Genomic DNA, 20,294 nt, shown 5'->3' on the forward strand with positions numbered 1-20,294 from the left:
CACATCGCTCCCCCGGCCTCAGATTCCCTTCAAAAGACATATCCATTGATGCCGACATCGGTCACAGCTGCTCTTGTGCGAAGATTTATAGGCAGAGCGAGAAATGGTGAGCACTCTCTATCCCATTTCTCTTACGCTCTCTCATCCTCGTCGTTATCAGTGCTCTCCTCATCGAACCATGTCGACCAACCCTGCGACCACCCCTGTCAACGCTGCGGTTGCCGCCGCCAAACGTCGCCGCGCAGAGACAGTCACTCAAGGCAGTGATGTGCAGACCGATGACGCCGCTAGGTATGTTTCCTATTGCTCTGCGTGCCGCATAGTCTGATCTCATTGATCTACATTGCAGTGCAACTCCGACGCCCTCGAATAAGCAACGCGCGAAGGTCCGCCGCACGTCGTCAACCATCTCTGCCTCCTCGAAGTCGGTCACGGATGACGACGACAAGGACACCACTCGCACGTCCGACTCGGATGAAACCGGGAGTGAGGACGGTGTCAAGGCCCTCAAAGATCGTACTCGTGCAGCTGCTGAGCACGCCGGGATCGCCGTTACGAACAGCCGGCAGGCCCGATTTGCGCAGCGCTACGCTGGGCTTACCCCAGAGGCTACGCTTGGTAAGTTCTAACTCATTGATCTATGGCGATCGCCTTTTCACCCGTTTGAACAGCCCTTGTCGCGAAGAAGTGGCGCTCCTCGGTGTACTCCCACTTCGCATACCCGAAGATTGTTCAAGGGCCCAACGGCAACATTATTCATCGCTTTGCATGCAAGAAGTAAGTCTCTCCTTCGTACGACTGTATCTGTGTCCGTATTCATACGCTTTCAGGAACCCCTCGAAGACGGTAGATCGTCTTGAATACCAGGAAAGCACCGGGAACCTCAGCCGGCACGTCAAGACCTGTGATCCCGCGGACGTGCCAGAAGTCGAGCTCCTTGAAAATTTCGCCTCCGGTGTTACGTACACGCCTCATCGTCTGCGTTTCTTGCTTGCGATGTGGTGCGCTCGCCGCCACCGCCCCTTCACGATCGTCGAGGATCCGGAGTTCAAGATGATCCTCGGCATGCTGTACAGGAAGGCTGCGGTCCCTACTCGCACTACTGTGTCACAGGACGTCCGCGATATCCACGCAGAGGCGAAACAGCGCGTTGTGGATCATTTCAAGGTATGTATTTATCTCTTTCACAACCCTTTCATGCATTCTAAACATGGTTTAGAGTCTTCCTGGCGGCATCCATATCTGCATGGATGGTTGGACATCTCCCAACATCATATCATATCTCGGCATCACTGCGTCCTGGCAGCAAGACGGCGAGGTCAAACATGTGATCCTCGACTTTGTGAAGTACGTATTAACGCGCTCTTATTCTGTATCGGCATCACTGATACCTCTATAGGCTCACCAAGTCGCACACAGCGACGTATCTCGCCGACAAACTGGAGGCCTGCCTGCGGGATTTTAACATCTTCGACAAGGTCAGCTCTCACCTTCCCTTCCATGTCGTACTGTACATGCTCACTCTCGGAAACAGGTCATTGCTGTCACTTGTGACAATGCTGAGGTCAACACGGCGCTCATGCGTCAGCTCCGCACTCGCGCACCGCTCTCTCGGATCGGGGAGGGGCACGTCCGATGCTTCGGACATATCCTCAACCTCGTGAGCAAGGCAAGTCACGTATTCCTACTACGTGTGGCTTGACTCTGACATCTCCGCATGCAGGCCGCGCTCAAGCCGTTCATGAAGAAGCGCTCTCGCGCGGGTGAGAACAGCACCGTCCCTGACGATGAAGAGGCAAAATCCCTCCACGACGAGCACATGATTTCTCGGATGCCTCGGATGCGGACTCCAGCGACAACGAGGAGCACGAGGAGGCGGACGGCGCGCGCGAGGAAGCGGACCAGGCTCTCATTGACGAAGTCGTTGAGGACGACGACTTCATTGATGACGACCAGCCCTGCAGTCCGGAGGAGGAGAGGGCCGCAATTCTAGCCCTCGAAAAGGTCTGCCAACTGCTGATCTACTCGTCCTACACGCCTGACGCTCTGCCCTCTGTCCTTTTCAGCTCATCAAGCTCTCCGGGAAGGTCTGGAATAGTCCTCCCGTTCGCGCTGAGCTCGAGGAGCTTGCCAAGAAAGCCGGCCTCAATGCGCACGTCCTCATCCGCCTTGTTCGTACCCGCTGGAACAGTATTGTCAGCGTCATTGGGCGCGGTCTCGACATGAAGGATGTACTTGGCGCACTCTGCGACAAGTACGACTTCAACCGTCCCGGGGGCGTCCGACTCCGCCGCTTTATCCTCAGCGAGGAAGAATGGTCCATTCTTGAACAGTTGTACCACCTTATGGACGTAAGTCGCTCATCTCTCGTTGGCGTGCCCTACCACAGCTGAGAATTGTATTCATACAGCCCTTTTTGTACGCCACCAACCAAATCTCGTACAGCACCCGCGCGCTCCTGCACGAAGTAATTCCTTTCATGGACGTTCTGACGAAGCACATGGACGACTTCGTCGACCAGGAAAATCTTCACCCCGCCGTCCGCAAGGGGGCACACACAGCCCGTGCAATGCTCAACAAGTACTACAGCAGGACCGACGATACGCCCGTCTACCGCATCGCGATGAGTAGGCCCGACTTTATATTCTCAATGTTGATATCTTTTGAGCTAACCTTGCTCCACCATTCACAGTCCTTCATCCAGCCGTCAAGTTAACGTACTTCCGCAAGGCCGGTTGGCCTGTGGACTGGATCCAGGTCGCGCGCGACCTCGTCAAGGAGGCCTTCGTCAACTACTACAAGATTGATACTATGTCTGCCGCCGCTGACAACGCGGGGCCCTCCGCTGCCGCCTCTTCGTCGTCTACGAGCGTGACTACAGATGCGCGGAAGAAGAAGCAGCGCAGTGTGAGCGCCGCGGTGAGTGTATTTTCACATATTGCTCACACTCGGACTGACAATCTGCTACAGCTGTTCGCCAATGTCACCTCGCGCACCCCGAGCAGCTCGTTTGACGCGGTTGAGGAGTACCTCAACGCCCCTCCCAACATGACCGTCAAGGACCCCCTCGCATACTGGAGCGCTGCTCTTAAGAGCAAGTCGGAGGACGCTGGCCTCGCGCGCATGGCCCTAGATTATCTCTCCATCCCTGGTACGTCACCATTCATGACTGTTCTTAATCTAACCTACTTACGACCACACCATCAGCCACCTCGACTGATGCGGAGAGGGCGTTCTCTCGTGGACGCCTCACTGTCTCTCGCCTTCGTCGTTCCCTCGGCAATGATAGTGTCCGCGCGAACACTGTCCTCGGTTCTTGGGCGCGCGTCCCTGGCCTCATCCCGGAGGACCAGATGGTCGAGTTCCTCAAGGACAAGAAGGCCGCGCGTTCTCGTCGTGTTGCAGCCAATGCTGCAGCGTCCGCCTCTACTGCTGCTGCCGCACCTGCCTCCACCGCTGTAATCACCATTGATTAGCCATGTATTTGTTTATTCAGTCTCCCTTGCCACCAATGTGGTTTTATGTCAACGTCGATTCCATATTGTCCCTTCACAACTCTAGGCTTCAGTTCTTATCCCTCACTCGCTTAGACAGGCCCCCGCATTGTGTGGTCATGCGGTGTGCTCCACCCTGACGTTCGGGCTCTGCCATGCCTTCGCGCACGATGCGGTGTGCGCTCTCGTCATTAGGCGAGCCACGACGCGCGACGTGCGCTCCGGTCGTCTGCGGCCTGCCATGCCTTCGCGCGCGATGCGGTGTGCGCTCTCATCATTAGCGCAATGTGCGGCGTGTGCTCTGGTCGTTCGCGTGCGGCGTGCGCTCTGGTCGTTCGCGTGCGGCATGCGCTCTGGTTGTTCGCGTGCGCCGTGCTCTGGTCGACCGTCATTCGCGCAATGTGTGCTACGCACTATGCGCTCTCGAGCCTCATTCTACGTGTGATCTCTCTGTTTGCTCATGTGCCGAATGATCCGTATTTGTGGACATCCATGGATCACCCTGGCTCACAGCTCTTCTGACTGATCCGTATTCATGGATATCCATGGATCTCCCCGGCTCGCGGCTCAAACCGTGGGTAGAGTCGTGGACCACGGGTCCGGCTCCCACGACTCCGGGTCTTCCGGAGGATCTGAGCCATGCGGCTCTGGATCAAGCTTGCTGAGCGGCTATGATCCACGGATAAGACTCCGGATCATCCGCGGGTGGAGCCTCAAACAGCCTTACTCCCTGCCGACATTCTCTGCCCGTAACCTCGGATGACGAGAAAGAAATGGGCGACAGTCTCGCAAGAGGAGTGGTTTCGTGCCCGCCAGAGTCGCTTCGCGGACGCGAAGATCGACGGTACCACTCGTGCTTTCTTTAACACCACGATGGAGCTCTTCACCGAGAAATGGCCTCTCCAACCACTGACCACCGCCGAGATCCGCGCCGCCGATGGCAGCGTTGAGGTCGCTGCCGAGAAACAGCGAAAGGCTATGTGCAAGGTAAGTCCTCTTATCACAGACTTTCCATGCGGCAACGTTGTTGACATACCTCCGGCAGCGCATCGAGTGGTGGTATCGGAACCGCGTGCGACCGAACTCATCAGATGGCAACTCCGGCGGCAAAATATCCAAGCCCTTGCCCCTCCTCGACCTCCAACGCAAGAAGCCACAGCGTCTCATGCCGCATCAAGTGTACATGCACCTTTATAAAGATCGCCTCAAAGACATCGTTGCGAACAACTATCTTGCTTACAAGAACGGTGTGCACCCAAGTTTCCCCTTGCTTGGCATGGACGACGACGACGACGACGACGCGAAACCTCTCGACGAGTGGGCGTTCAAAAACTTTGAATGTAAGCGTCTTCTTGCGCAGGAGGAGGACGACGTGCAGGAAGCCGTGGCTGAGTACCGCGAGCGGCACTACCACGAGCGGCTCCCGATCCCGATGACGCTGGAATATATTCTCAGTGAAGGTAGCGAGAAGGCGGCCGAGAGAGTCAGAATTCTGCAACAGTACGCACCTAGGTCGAGTTGGATTCCTGACACGAGCAGCTGACTTAGAATTTCCCTAGGGCCATTGACAGGCTGTCGCGCACCGGCTTAGAGGTCTTGAAGTCTATCGAGGCTCTGACCGGCTTCAAGGGCGCAATGCTCCTCGGCGGACCATGCCCTCGGACCGGTGATCTGATGACACTTAGGTGGGTTCAATTCTGTCGTAAAAGCATGTATCTGTGTGAGACTCACCTGTTGGAATAGCATCATGCATGGCAAGACCACTGAGAACAACAACATGTGGGCTGAGTCGTGTGATGAATGGGAGGTGGTTCATTCGTCATTCCAGAAGTTCATAGCGAAGTCGTTTGGTCAGTCTCATCTTATGTCCCAAGTGTTATTTTACTCACATTGATGCTCAGATCCGCTTCTTCCTAAAACTCTCCTTGAGCTCTACAACGACGGCACCCCACTTAACCCCGAGTCTGGCGGGACCACTGGCGGCGATGCGGAGCAAGGTTCGGGCGCCTCCGGGTCTTCCGCCGATGCGCAGGCTGCGCGTCTCTCGTCATCGACCTCGACCCCGTCCCCCAGCAGCCCCACAACTGCGGCATACAACCTCCCTTCTAACTCTGTGCTTGAATTCTCTCCCACTCGCTCCGAGAATGACGCGGCTTCCCCATCGCCCAGCTTGGGCTACGACGTCCGACGTGCTCTCAACATTGCTCGAAATCACGCGATTCTCAACGGCATCGTCAACGGACTTTCGTTGGAGGAGGCTAAAGCCGCCGCCGACAACGCCATCGACCCCGTCTCCTCCTCTACCATTGCTACTGGACCCTGGAAGATGCCGAATTGGATGGTTGAAGGTCTCGCTTACCTCAAGAGCGTCAACGAGGAGACATGGTGGCACGATCTAGTCGGGCAGTGGCTGGCATTTGAGGAGCATATGGCGACTGGGAACGGTGTACAGGTGTGTAAAGTCATCTCAGCGGCCGATCTGTCGTTTATTTTGCGTCGAAGTCCCAGAGAAAGTCCCTTCCAGCCAAAGGTCGCCCGGAAGTGGTCAAATATTGGCTCAGTCGCGGCCGTCAGTACATCGCCAACAAGCTGCCGACCGTCAAAAACCCATCTCTATTCTCGGCTACCTTCGAACGCTGGTGGCGACGTCTCCAGCCAGCCTGGCGCCAAGTCGAAGACGTCGGCCAGCCTCTGCCTCGGGAAGTTCCTCCTGACGGCTCATGGAGTGACCTTGCGTTGGGTGGGCCCAACGGCCTCTTCGTTGTCCTCATGTGTCTCGCGTGGTGGATCCAATGCAACGAAGAGCGAAGCGCCCTGCAGGAGATCGCTGAAGACTTCGAGTGGGTCCTGAAGAACCTCACCCCGAACGCGACACCCTCCACTCCTGATCCTTCGCACACACCCAACGAGTCATCGACTCTGACACCGCCTGCGGACCCCTTACCCTCTGCATCCCCCACCGCGTCAATGGACCTCGATCCTGCAAACTCGCTTCTCACCCTCACAACATTCAGGGGGGAGTCACGTTCGTCCCCCGTGCCATCTACGTCACTCGCCACGAAGACTTCTGCCCCCACAATGCCGTCCGCGCGGTTCGAGTCTCCCGACTCCTCTGCGGGTGCGCTCTCAGCCACACAGGTGGACACGTCGCCGCTGGGGCCGACAGGTTCCCCACCAACCCCGTCGCTGGAGCCCCTATCAACGTCCACCGACATTTCACCTGTGGTCACCACGGCTGTATTACAATGCCCCAGGTACATGGGAATAAGCTTTTGCTATTCCTGAGGGCGTTGTTATTGTAATAAACGTGGTGAGGTCTTTAACAATAACAACGCAAGGGGGTCTTGTAATAACTGGTGCTGAGGCTGTTAAAAGCAACGTGGGGTTGTTAAAACTGGCGTAGGGTTGTTAAAACTGACGTGGGGCTGTCAGAAAGGGTGCAGGGTTGTTAAAATCGACATGGGGCTGTTAAAACCGATGTAGGGCTGTCAAAAAGGGTGCTGGGTTGTTAAAACCGACGTGGGGCTGTAAAAAAGGGTGCAGGGCTGTTAAAACGGACGTGGGGCTGTAAAAAAGGGTGCAGGGCTGTAAAAAAGGGTGCAGGGCTGTTAAAACTGACGTAGGGTTGTTAAAACTGACGTGGGGTTGTTAAAATCGACGTGGGGCTGTTAAAACTGACGTGGGGCTGTCAAAAAAGATGCAGGGCTGTTAAAATCGACGTGGGGCTGTAAAAAAGGGTGCAGGGTTGTTAAAATCGACGTGGGGCTGTTAAAATCGACGTGGGGCTGTAAAAAAAGGATGCAGGGCTGTTAAAATCGACGTGGGGTTGTTAAAACTGACGTGGGGTTGTTAAAATCGACGTGGGGCTGTCAAAAAAGATGCTGGGTTGTTAAAAGTGACGTGGAGATATTACAGAATGTGCCAGCCTGTAATAACTGACGTAGAAGTATTACAGACCATGCTAGGCTGTAATAACTAACACCAGGGTCCCACTGGGACCTACCTAGCTATAAATAGCCTGGTTCAGGTACTGCTACAGATGGGCATTCTGGCAGGTATAGTGGGCTGGAATTGGGGATAAATGGTTAGCTAGAGATGAGTATGGCTAAAAGGATACGTTTGGGCTGGTATAAGCAGCTGGAATGGGGAGCAGTAGCTAGTATTTACCAGTAAATGGGCAGCCTGGGGTGCAGCACAGGGTGGGGAAATCGTCAGGCACTAGTTATTTATCAAAAGAGGCATCTAATAGCTTTCTAACAAATCCAAGATCATGTTGATTGGAGCAGTATTGGTGGAGATACAGATGTACCCCCGTTTTGGCCGATAGGAGCATCTGCTAGAATCAGAACTGGTGGATGGAATCCCCTGGTTCTTGTTGTATACCGTGTGGATTGCCTTCCAATGAGTGGGGTCGAAATCCGATCGGAGAAAACCCCCTTCATTACGGAATAGATTGCTGATTACGCTTCAGCCACAGCGCTTTTGATCTCTCAATAGCCACTTCCCATATGCTCCGATAAGTGTTCTTTTTTTTGCAGTCTTTTCCTCTACTCTACGGAAAAGTGTTCTAGGTGTCATTTTAACAAGAACAGCCCTCTGTACCTTCCTGTGCAGCTGTGCACACTTGCAGACCTTTGCCTCACCCCTCCATAACTACCCATTATATCACCATGGTGTCTTCTGTGTCGAATTGGCACTGCTCAAGGGCCCTAAGATATGTAAGGATCATACTTATCAGAACATGTTTGATAGTGTAATGCCCCTATCTGTCCCCCCACTTGCTCCCCTGATCCAATTATATGTGATACTCTGATAGTCTCTTGTGAAGTCGATCAGAACTCGCCTCGAACACAGCTACAAGATGCAGAAAGAACCATGTGAATCGGCCCAGAATTGGTGAAGATGTTCCATTGGAGCCCAGAATGCACCACTGGGCTACAAAGTGTGGGATGAAACCTCTTCACATAACACCCACTCAACCCTGCAAGGAATGGTACACTTGCCCCCACATGTGGCAGAGGTGCTAAGTCATATTCAATATCATCCTGAAACATGTTCCATGTGTTATTGCCATGGGTATATGTGTGTGTGTGCCCTATTTCACATTTGTGTAGAGTGAGGGGCATGGCTGTAGAGCAAAATGAGCCCTGTTTCAGCTGTAGACACTGTTACTTCCTGAGTTCTTCACCGATCTTCGTGATTGTACCTGCGTTGGATAGGTGTGTTCAAGCTCTTATCAGATCTACGTAGTGTACATTGATCGGAGATGGATTCATGTGCTGATGGGGGCAATGCATGGAGGAGAGATAAGGATGGATATAGCCTAAACAAAGACCGATAATGTTTTTATACTAGGAACATAAAGTATACCACAATGGTCAAACAATACAACAAGAACCAGATTGATAAATGGAGCGGTTATGGATGGGTGAGGCAAAGGTCTGCAAGTGTGCACAGCTGCACAGGAAGGTACAGAGGGCTGTTCTTGTTAAAATGACACCTAGAACACTTTTCCGTAGAGTAGAGGAAAAGACTGCAAAAAAAAGAACACTTATCGGAGCATATGGGAAGTGGCTATTGAGAGATCAAAAGCGCTGTGGCTGAAGCGTAATCAGCAATCTATTCCGTAATGAAGGGGTTTTTCTCCGATCGGATTTCGACCCCACTCATTGGAAGGCAATCCACACGGTATACAACAAGAACCAGGGGATTACATCCACCAGTTCTGATTCTAGCAGATGCTCCTATCGGCCAAAACGGGGGTACATCTGTATCTCCACCAATACTGCTCCAATCAACATGATCTTGGATTTGTTAGAAAGCTATTAGATGCCTCTTTTGATAAGTAACTAGTGCCTGACGATTTCCCCACCCTGTGCTGCACCCCAGGCTGCCCATTTACTGGTAAATACTAGCTACTGCTCCCCATTCCAGCTGCTTATACCAGCCCAAACGTATCCTTTTAGCCATTCTCATCTCTAGCTAACCGTTTATCCCCAATTCCAGCCCACTATACCTGCCAGAATGCCCATCTGTAGCAGTACCTGAACCAGGCTATTTATAGCTAGGTAGGTCCCAGTGGGACCCTGGTGTTAGTTATTACAGCCTAGCATGGTCTGTAATACTTCTACGTCAGTTATTACAGGCTGGCACATTCTGTAATATCTCCACGTCACTTTTAACAACCCAGCATCTTTTTTGACAGCCCCACGTCGATTTTAACAGCCCCACGTCGGTTTTAACAACCCTACGTCAGTTTTTAACAGCCCTGCACCCTTTTTTACAGCCCCACATCAGTTTTAACAACCCAGCATCTTTTTTGACAGCCCCACGTCAGTTTTAACAGCCCCACGTCGATTTTAACAACCCCATGTCAGTTTTAACAACCCCACGTCGATTTTAACAGCCCTGCATCCTTTTTTTACAGCCCCACGTCGATTTTAACAACCCAGCACCCTTTTTGACAGCCCTACGTCGGTTTTAACAGCCCCACGTCGATTTTAACAACCCTGCACCCTTTCTGACAGCCCCACGTCAGTTTTAACAACCCTACGCCAGTTTTAACAACCCCACGTTGCTTTTAACAGCCTCAGCACCAGTTATTACAAGACCCCCTTGCGTTGTTATTGTTAAAGACCTCACCACGTTTATTACAATAACAACGCCCTCAGGAATAGCAAAAGCTTATTCCCATGTACCTGGGGCATTGTAATACAGCTGTGGTGACCACAGGTGGACATTTCCCCGTCATTGCCCACCTCCACGACACCCACCACGGACACTACCACAGATCCAGACCAGACTGCCTCGTCTCCCTCGACCGCACCCGTCTCGTCCACTCCCATCTCGACTGCGCCCGTCTCGTCTGCGCCCGTCTCGTCCACGCTCGTCTTGTTCGCACCCGTCTCGACCTCCCCGACCATACCCGTCTCGTCTTCCATGACCACGCCCGTGTCATCGTTGCCGTCCCTGATGCCGCCCATTCCGACACCGGACTCGACAGCTACGTGCCCCCCGGTCGGCTTCTCGTCCGCGCCCGTCTCGTTCTCCCCGACCATACCCGTCTCATCTTCCACGACCACGCCCGTGTCGTTGTTGCCGTCCCCGATGCCGCCCACTCCGACACCGGACTCAACGGCTATGTGCCCCCCGGTCGGCTCTGCGCTCATGATGAATTATATGCCACCCCCGTTCCCAGGATTTTTCGCATCAGGAGGGGCGATCACCTCTGGTGGTGAGAGCGCCGTCGTCTCTAAGCGGGGCATAGACGACGACGAAGAGTTCCGTAGTCCCCCAGCGAAGAAGGCGAAAATGGCGAAGTAGCTCGATGTCGCTTTGCGGAGGGGGTGTGCACGTATATTGCAGGCTAATTGATAGCACTATGTGGAGCTGTGCCCTCGTGCGAGCACCGCGATGCGCGCACCATGATGCCTACTTGTGCCAGCACACGTCACGACACAAATATGCAATGGATACACGCGCTTGCGCCGTGGGGTGAGCACAAGTAACATGTGGCGGTGTATTGAGACTGTCAGCAATTCGCGCCATAGCAACGACCTGAACACTGGCAGTATTGACATTGGTGTCGCTGCAGTGCTGGTTATGACAGTAACTGGGGATCCCTGTAATAATGCCACAACAAAGACAACAGCGGCCAAAGTCGCTGTGATGATGTCATCCACTGACCACGATGGCTATGACAGGTATTCTTGTTTGCTGTGATAACAGTCGCGGTTATCACACAGAACCTCGTTCGCTGCGATAATGGTCATGGGTATGACTGGGTGCCATCGTGGTTATCACACAGATCCTTGTTCGCTGTGATAACGGTTGTGGTTATCACAGGGATCCTTGTTCGCTGTGATAACGATCGTGGTTATCACAGGGATCCTTGTTCGCTGTGATAATGATCGTGGTTATCACAGGGATCCTCCTTTGCTGTGATAATGGTCGTGGGTATGACAGGGATCCTCGTTCGCTGTGATAATGATCATGGTTATGACAGGGATCCGCGTTCGCTGCGATAATGGTTGTGGGTATGACTGGGACGCTTGTTTGCTGTGATAATGATTGTGGTTATCACACAGAATCTTGGTTGCTGTGATAACTGTCATTGTTACAACAGGGTGCCTCAATCGCTGCGATGACAGTTGTTATTGCAGTGAATGAGGCACCCTGTCGTAACCACGACTGTTATCGCAGCGAACGCGGATCCCTGTCATAACCATGATCATTATCACAGCGAACAAGGATCCCTGTCATACCCACGACCATTATCACAGCAAATGAGGATCCCTGTGATAACCACAATCGTTATCGCAGCGAACAAGGATCTGTGTGATAACCACAATGGCACCCAGTCATACCCACGACCATTATCGCAGCGAATGAGGATCTGTGTGATAACCGCGACTGTTATCCCAGCGAACAAGGATCCCTGTCATAACCATGACCTTTATCACAGCGAAGAACAGTAATTGTATTTCTTCATGCCCACAGTCACGACCTCTAGTAACTGCTGTGACTTTTCCCGTTAGCGATGGCAACTCTTGGATAGTGGTTGTCATTTCTCCCTTGGTCATAAGCAACGCTGGATAGTTTCTGTTATAGTCCTGTGTTTAGATCAGGCAGCTGGTATCACAATGATAACTTGGGCAGGGTCTGCAAAACGGTTGCGCCAGATACGTGGGGAATTGTAATACACCAGTGGAAACCACACCTGCAGAATCTGTGGGGTCGCGGTAAGCTCCCGCTGCCCGATCCCCTTCGGTGAGTCCTCCACTCTGCTCCCTGCGTCCCACCTCGCCCTCATCTTCCGCCCCTCTGCGTCGCCCTCATCCTCCTCGTCCTTGCCCGCATCGCCCGCGCTGTTCTCATCCTCGCCCACCTCGCCCACCTCGTCCTTGCCCACGTTTCGCCCGCGTTTGCCCTCGTCTTCTCCCGCATCCACGTCACCCATGTCACCAACCTCGTCCGCGCCGCCGGCATCACATATCTTGCTGCCCCCTAGCTCCTGTGTCGCCCACTGCGTCGCCCACCTCGCCCGCATTGCCGCGTCATCTGCCACGCCCTCGTTCTCGTCCTGTGAGCCCGCGCCCGTGTCACCTGTTTGTCATCACCCTGCGCCCATGTCGCCCTCGCCGCGCTGCGCACCTTACCCTCACCCGCGTCCCCCGCGTCCCCCGCCTGCCCGCCTGCCCCGTTTCCCCCACGTCTCGCGCCTCGCGCCCACAGAAGCTCGCCCGCGTCACCCCCGTCTCACCTCCACATCGCCCGCCTCATCTTATGTTGTCCTTGTATATCTGTAGCTACCGAATGTGCACAGCATAATACATGTGTTAATGAAATGAGTGAATTGTTATTACCCTACATATGCGGATCTGCAGTGATCCTGTGGATCCGCACAGTTCACGACTCTATCCACGGGTGGATCCGTGAGCTGCAGGTCCGGCTCCCACGGCTCCGGGTCTTCCAGAGGATCTGATCTGTGCGGATCCAGATCAAGCCCCCAGAGCAGCCTTGATCCATGGATAAGACTCCGGATCATCCGTGGATCGATCCACATGCAGCCTTAGGGGAGACGCAAGAGAGGATCTGCCTGTGTGTTTGTCTTCCCAGGCTTGTGAGTGAGGATGAAGTCGAAGCGTGCCAACCAGATTGACCATCGCGCTTGCCGCCGTGAGAGGTGCTGAGCAGTACGCCAGTACTCGAGGTTCCAATGATCCGTGATGATCTCGAATGGATCAGGAAGGCCCTCAAGATAGTGGCGCCAGTCCTCCAGTGCTTGGATGATCCCCAAGAGCTCTCAGTCGTAGATCTCATAGTTGCGCTCTGCATCCAACATGGACTCTGAGCGGAACGCTATCGGGTGCCATAGGCCGTCAGGGAGCTTCTGGAGCAGAACACCACCTGTTGCGAATCCAGAAGCGTCCACCTCGAGTCTGGTGGGTCGATCTGGTGCCCATGTAGCGAGAACCGGTTCGCTGATGAAGGCGTCCTTGAGCGCGCGGAATGCCTGACGCTGCGCGAACTCCCATGTCCACACGACGTCCTTCTTCGTCAAGTCGTTCAAGGGACGAGCCAGCCTAGCAAAGTCCTTGATGAAGCGACGATAGAAGTTGGCAAATCCAAGGAAACCGCGCAGATCTCGCAGGTTACGAGGATCTGGCCAGTCGCGCACGGCTTTGACCTTCACCGGGTCCATGCTGACCGAGCCCTGACGGATCACCAGCCCCAGGTACTCCACCTCCTCCCGCTCAAACTCGCACTTCTCAGGGCGCAGGTAGAGGTCGTGCTCCTCCAACCGCTGAAGTACTTCGTGAACCAGTCAACGGTGCTCCTCTAGGGTGTCTGTGAAGATGAGGATGTCGTCCAGGTACACCGCTACCTTGCCCTGCGCGATGAGCTCTGCGAAGATCGAATTCATCAGCGCTTGGAAGGTGGCCGGCGAATTGGTGAGCCCGAAGAACATAACCTTGGGTTCGAACAACCCTCGGTTAGTGACGAAGGCAGCCTTCCATTCGTCACCCTCCTTGATCCGGATGTTGTGGTACCCCCAGCGTACGTCGAACTTGGTGAAGTACTTCGCTTCTCGCAGCCAGTTCACAATGTCTGAGGCGAGAGGAAGCGGATAGCGATTCTTGACAGTGACGTTGTTCAGCTTCCGGTAGTCCTGTACTAACCGGAGCTTCCCGTCCTTCTTCTTGACAAAGAAGACTGGAGATGCCATGGGGGACTTAGAAGGTGTGATGTATCCCTTGCGCATGTTGTCCTCCAGGAACCGATCAAGCTCCTCCTGCTCGTTCAGAGGCATGGGGAAAACCTTGGAGCGGATCGACTCAGGCGCATCAGGCTTGAGGTCGATCGCATGGTCGTAAGGTTTCGACTCAGGGAGACGCTCTGATTCGACCTCGGAGAACACCTTAGCGTGGCGTCGATACTCCTCCGGGACCATCTCCTCAAACGTCTTCTGAGGTTTCCCCTTGTTGGCAGCCTCTGCCAGCTGCATCGAATAGGTGTAGCCCGCCGCACACCACACCTCCTCTCTCACATCCTCCAACACTCCGGCCTTCTGCCACTTCCATCGCTGTGCCTGGTTCGCGTTGATACGCTCGAACGCAGGCCGTTCCTCCTCCTCCTCGTCCGTCTCAATCCGCATCTCTCCCTTCTCCCAGTCTATCTCCGGATTCACCGTACGTAACCAAGGCAAGCCAAGAATCATGTCCTCTGGTCCCAGATCTGTAACTAAGAAATCGAGACGCTCGCTATATGTACCCATACCTAACGTAAGCCTTGTGAAATGCGTAATACTGCCTGCTTTGTTCTTTGTACCGTCGATATTGTGCACTGTGATCTCCTTGAACAACGGGTGCACCGAAATACCATGCCTATCTATGAACCTTTTACTAACAAAAAGCGAAGTCGCACCAGAGTCAATCATTGCTGCGGTCTTAACACTCTTATTGTTTCCTTTTACTATCACGCTAGTGCGAAAGTGCGAACCAGATCGATTTGCTTCAGGTATTGTACAACTATCTACTGTATCGTACGCGCTAGGGATAGACTCAGGGAATGAAGAAGAAGAGACCTTTGGTGGGGGCGCCGCTGCCGCAGCTCTTAAGCGGGCCTGTTCGGAAAAGACTTCTGGAGCAGTTCGAGCTCGCCACGGAGGATCTTCTGCTGCTCCGTCATCTGCTGCATCTGCTCGAGGATTGCGTTGATCCCCTGCACGTTGGAGTTCGCCATTGAGGTCAACACGACCGGGCTGTCCTCGGTGGTAGCTGCAACGCGCTGCTGACCGCTCAGGCGCGGCTTGCCCAGTGCCTTGCTCTGGCAAACGCTCTCGCGATGGCCACGGCCTCCGCACCAGCGACAAGTCTCATTCGAGTGGTTGCCATCCTTCTTCTGGTGGTCGGTCGCACCACAGCCCCAGCACCTGCTGTTCATCGACCGCCTGAACTCGCTCAGCTTGACAGCATCAATGTCCATTGCGTCGGGGTCGCGGGAGGTGCACATGGTCGAGGGAGTTGCCACAGATGCGAACTGCCCAGTGGCAGTACGAGGGACGGTGTGAGGTCATGCCCAGGCAGGTGCCCAAAAGTGGAGAATCCACAGGACAAACCCAGGAGTGCAGGTGGGTCAAGGGTGCTGGGCTCAGGCTCTGGAGCCGAAGGCGACAGAACAGACGGTCTAGGTGACTCTAGACGTCGAGCAGAGCGAGCAGAACACAAGAAAAGGTGGCAAACACACGGAGAAATGAGCTATGAAGGGTGAAGGTGGTGGTCAAATCTGAGGGAAGGCCCAGAGGCGGCCGCTGTGCTAAGTACATGGCTGACTAATCAAACCCTAATCTAGCTCCAAACGCGAAAACATAGGGCAGGGCCCTACAACGGACGGAGTCGCAACAGACTTGCCCTGTTCGCGCACGCTCAGCCTTGCATGTGCGAATGCGCATGTCGAGGTCCATAGCGACCTGAACGAGGTCGGGGAGCGCAGAAGTGTTGCGAGCAGTATGCACCAACTCGTCTTTGATCTCCGAGGAGAGGTGCTCGTAGAACCGGTCATGGAGGTTGGTCTGGCTATAGCCGGTCCTGTTTACGAGCTCATTGAACCGTGTGTAGTACTCGACGACAGAGAGGCTACGCTGGTGCAGGGCCTGCAGGGCTGCCTTCGCGTCGACTGCCTCATCGGCCGTCTCGAATCGCATTTTGAACGCCGCTCTGAAGGTCGTCCAGTCGTTGTTGAACACCGCCAGCCCGTTACCGATCATTTCCAGGTAGGGGGTGGCCCAGATCGCAGCGTCATTGGTGAGAAGAGTGAGAGCCGACTTGATCCACTTCGCGTCATCGCGATCGAAGCCACCCGTGGCATTGGCAGTGTTCAGATGGCCGCCCATCTGCATCGCGTAGACTTGGAAGGACGCTACGAAGCGGCGTGCATCCGAACTGGTTTTGCCGTTGTACGGCTGGGGCTTGTTCGCGACCTTTGTCGCATCCTTCGTGGCTTGGGTGTTGACGTTCGAAGCCACCGTCGCATTAGTCATAGCTTGGGGGAGGGTGGTGGACAGGTTCTGGAACGCAGTTGCCAGATCTGTCACCGCCTGGGTAAGGTTGGCCTGTCCAGCAACCAACTGCTGCTGGTGCGTGGTGAGGGCCTGCATGAGGGCCTGAAACTGCTGGGCATCCATAACTAGGGGTGGGATAGAAGTGTGCGTCTCGTCGAATCTAGCCCTGCGGGTCGTGTAGGTGACAGGGGTACGGATATGGGGACACGGTTGGTCGTCGCACTCTCGCCAGAGGAGGTCGTTTCGCTCGTTGCGGACGATGTGGACGTGCCGGTTGTCTTCAGTGTCAACCGCGTGCTGATGACCTGCGCAAGCCACCGTGCTCTAGGAACCAGGGTACGCTCCGGGGAAGTGAACACCTATTGAGGCTTCCGGGCAGCCACAAGTAAGTTTATGCATATGCCCTGTTTATGCATACGGCCGATTTATGCATACGGCTGGTTTATGCATACAGCCTGATTATGCATGCGGTGTGATTATGCATGCGGCGTGATTATGCATACGGCACATTTATGCATACGCCCCGTTTATGCATAAACGGTGTGTATGCATAAACACTTCATATAGGTAAACACAGCGTATATCGGTGGGGCAAGACGACAGTGATGTACCATCAACTCCAGGTCCGAGTCCATGGGGGTGAAGGCGAGATAGCGGGCTGGTGTAAGCGTAGAAATGAGGAATCCGGGGTGAAGCAAGATTTGTGGGGAAAGCGAAAGCAAAGAGAGTTGGATCGTGGGAACGTGAGATGATGCGTGGTCCGTACATGGATATGGAGGTCGCACTAGTATGTGAGGTGCGTATTCCGGCTTCATTGCCACAACAATGCGCTAACTTGTGCGCTTCAGGCCATCCAGAATGGCCTTGGAGGTCACATCAAGATGAAGAAGAACAATGGCGGGAGCCTTACGTTCCCCCATGACTGCTGTAGGTTCTTACATCGGATGACTGTGAGTTGGGGCTGGCACCTGGTAAGTCGCATTCTATTATGCACGTGAGCCTGGCGAGCTGACGGAGCATTGCAGAAACATGGCAGGGTGGCAGGGGGGAAAGGAAAGTTGGGCAAGAAACAGCTGGGTAATGGGAAGAAGTTCTGATTGGACGTAGTGGCCGCATGAGTGCTTCTCCTCTCGTATCTATGCACCTGTTACTTACCGTACCGCATAGGTTGGGTCGCAAACTCATCGAGGCGCTTGGCCTGGACAACATCCAAGGCGGGTTCAACCTCCAGAAGTGGAACCGAATCTGCACTCGCAACTGGGTGCACCCTTTGTAGTGGGCTGTAGAGGGCGTAGTAATGGTTTGTTTCGTTGAATGCTTCATACTATTCGTGTTCTTGCAAGTACGCGCAGGAGGGCCATGAGACGTGTCTCCGAGAAAAGCGGGATTTGATCGACCCGCACGTAATCCAGGCACTGCAGGGGTGGCTGTGCCCGAGGAATACCTCTGCGCGGTCCCTGGCCCTTCCGCCTCACTCTGCCATCCCAGCCTGCCCAGCAAGTGTGAGGTATGTACTCACCCCGTCTGGCCTCATCCTCACACCCATGACTGTCGACGTGTCCACCAGGCACCGACACCAGAGCTCTCTCTCATCCCCTGCGTCCTCGCAGCGTCGCGTTGCTCCATTCTCTACAACTCACGTCCACTCATCATCCCTCGACCACCCGACCACGCTAGTGGCCATGCACCTCCACCCAGCTCCCATCCATGTCGTCCTCAAGCATGTTTTCTGCGCACGTTGTCTGTCCCACCTCACACGCACCCATCGGGATCCGCCCGTGTTCACCCTAGGATCAATACGGCAGCCCTACGCGACGCGTCGGTCTAGACACACTGCGCGTTTCCCTTCGCCCTCAGTGTCGCCTTCGCCCTCAATCTCGCACTCACGCTCGTCATCCTCCTTGGTCTCGTCTATTCTGACCTCCTCGCACACCTCACGTTCCCGTGATCCAACTCTCTTTGCGTTCGCTTTCCCCGCAAATCTTGCTTCACCCCGGATTCCTCATTTCTACGCTTACACCAGCCCGCTATCTCGCCTTCACCCCCATGGACTCGGACCTGGAGTTGATGGTACATCACTGTCGTCTTGCCCCACCGATATACGCTGTGTTTACCTATATGAAGTGTTTATGCATACACACCGTTTATGCATAAACGGGGCGTATGCATAAATGTGCCGTATGCATAATCACGCCGCATGCATAATCGGGCCGCATGCATAATCGGGCCGCATGCATAATCAGGCTGTATGCATAAACGGGGTGTATGCATAAACGGGGTGTATGCATAAACGGGGTGTATGCGTAAAATGGGTGTATGTATAAACCCAGCTTAGCATCGTCTATTTGGACACATTGTATGGATAAACACAATCTTGGACATAGGTAGGCATCCTGAGGAGAGGGCGAGTATGCAAGCAGTGTTGAGAAGTATGACCGGACTCTGATGAACGACGAGTTCAACAAAAGCCTTGTGTTTATGTCAGTATTGAAGAGAGTATATATACTGTAAGTAACACACAAACAACATGGAACATTGGTGTAGTGGTCTGTTGTGTCGTGTATGTACATTGTCAAGAGGCTGCAGGTTCGATTCACGCGGCTCACCTGTGGTCACCACGGCTGTATTACAATGCCCCAGGTACATGGGAATAAGCTTTTGCTATTCCTGAGGGCGTTGTTATTGTAATAAACGTGGTGAGGTCTTTAACAATAACAACGCAAGGGGGTCTTGTAATAACTGGTGCTAAGGCTGTTAAAAGCAACGTGGGGTTGTTAAAACTGGCGTGGGGCTGTAAAAAAGGGTGCAGGGTTGTTAAAATCGACGTGGGGCTGTAAAAAAGGGTGCAGGGCTGTCAAAAAGGGTGCTGGGTTGTTAAAACCGACGTGGGGCTGTTAAAACCGACATGGGGCTGTTAAAACCAACGTGGGGCTGTTAAAATCGACGTGGGGCTGTAAAAAAAGGATGCAGGGCTGTTAAAATCGACGTGGGGTTGTTAAAAAGGGTGCAGGGTTGTTAAAATCGACGTGGGGCTGTTAAAACTGACGTAGGGCTGTCAAAAAGGGTGCTGGGTTGTTAAAACCGACGTGGGGCTGTTAAAACCGACATGGGGCTGTTAAAACCAACGTGGGGCTGTTAAAATCGACGTGGGGCTGTAAAAAAAGGATGCAGGGCTGTTAAAATCGACGTGGGGTTGTTAAAAAGGGTGCAGGGTTGTTAAAATCGACGTGGGGCTGTTAAAACTGACGTAGGGCTGTCAAAAAGGGTGCTGGGTTGTTAAAACCGACGTGGGGCTGTTAAAACCGACATGGGGCTGTTAAAACCAACGTGGGGCTGTTAAAATCGACGTGGGGCTGTAAAAAAAGGATGCAGGGCTGTTAAAATCGACGTGGGGTTGTTAAAAAGGGTGCAGGGTTGTTAAAATCGACGTGGGGCTGTTAAAACTGACGTAGGGCTGTCAAAAAGGGTGCTGGGTTGTTAAAACCGACGTGGGGCTGTTAAAACCGACATGGGGCTGTTAAAACCAACGTGGGGCTGTTAAAATCGACGTGGGGCTGTCAAAAAAGATGCTGGGTTGTTAAAATCGACGTGGGGCTGTAAAAAAGGGTGCAGGGCTGTTAAAACTGACGTAGGGTTGTTAAAATCGACGTGGGGCTGTAAAAAAAGGATGCAGGGCTGTTAAAACCAACGTGGGGGTATTACAAAACGTGCCAGCTTGTTAAAAGTGACGTGGAGAT

The 20,294-nt window shown here is 53.8% G+C and overlaps 3 protein-coding genes across 3 annotated transcripts; all 3 read left to right on the forward strand.

Moving 5' to 3' along the window:
* Positions 1-4,253: 4,253 nt before the first annotated feature.
* Positions 4,254-4,691, forward strand: BXZ73DRAFT_56703 (uncharacterized protein; the record flags this gene model as incomplete). Its single annotated transcript, XM_048021498.1, has 1 exon — positions 4,254-4,691. The coding sequence occupies one exon, from the start codon at positions 4,254-4,256 to the stop codon at positions 4,689-4,691; it is 438 nt and encodes a 145-aa protein (XP_047871621.1).
* A 1,132-nt stretch (positions 4,692-5,823) lies between these two features.
* On the forward strand, positions 5,824-6,281 carry BXZ73DRAFT_17427 (uncharacterized protein; the record flags this gene model as incomplete). Its single annotated transcript, XM_048017548.1, has 2 exons — positions 5,824-5,955; positions 6,009-6,281. Coding segments are annotated over 2 exons (405 nt in total), but the record flags the coding sequence as incomplete, so codon positions are not given.
* Positions 6,282-17,323: 11,042 nt separating this feature from the next.
* On the forward strand, positions 17,324-17,833 carry BXZ73DRAFT_107729 (uncharacterized protein; the record flags this gene model as incomplete). The annotated part of the gene is made up of 3 exons (XM_048016985.1): positions 17,324-17,353; positions 17,406-17,488; positions 17,725-17,833. 3 exons carry the CDS (start codon positions 17,324-17,326, stop codon positions 17,831-17,833), a joined length of 222 nt encoding a protein of 73 aa, XP_047871623.1.
* Between the last annotated feature and the right edge of the window lie 2,461 nt (positions 17,834-20,294).

The sequence above is a fragment of the Epithele typhae genome (assembly GCF_022376455.1).
Source record: "Epithele typhae strain CBS 203.58 chromosome Unknown BXZ73scaffold_122, whole genome shotgun sequence".
NCBI lineage: Eukaryota > Fungi > Basidiomycota > Agaricomycetes > Polyporales > Epitheliaceae > Epithele > Epithele typhae.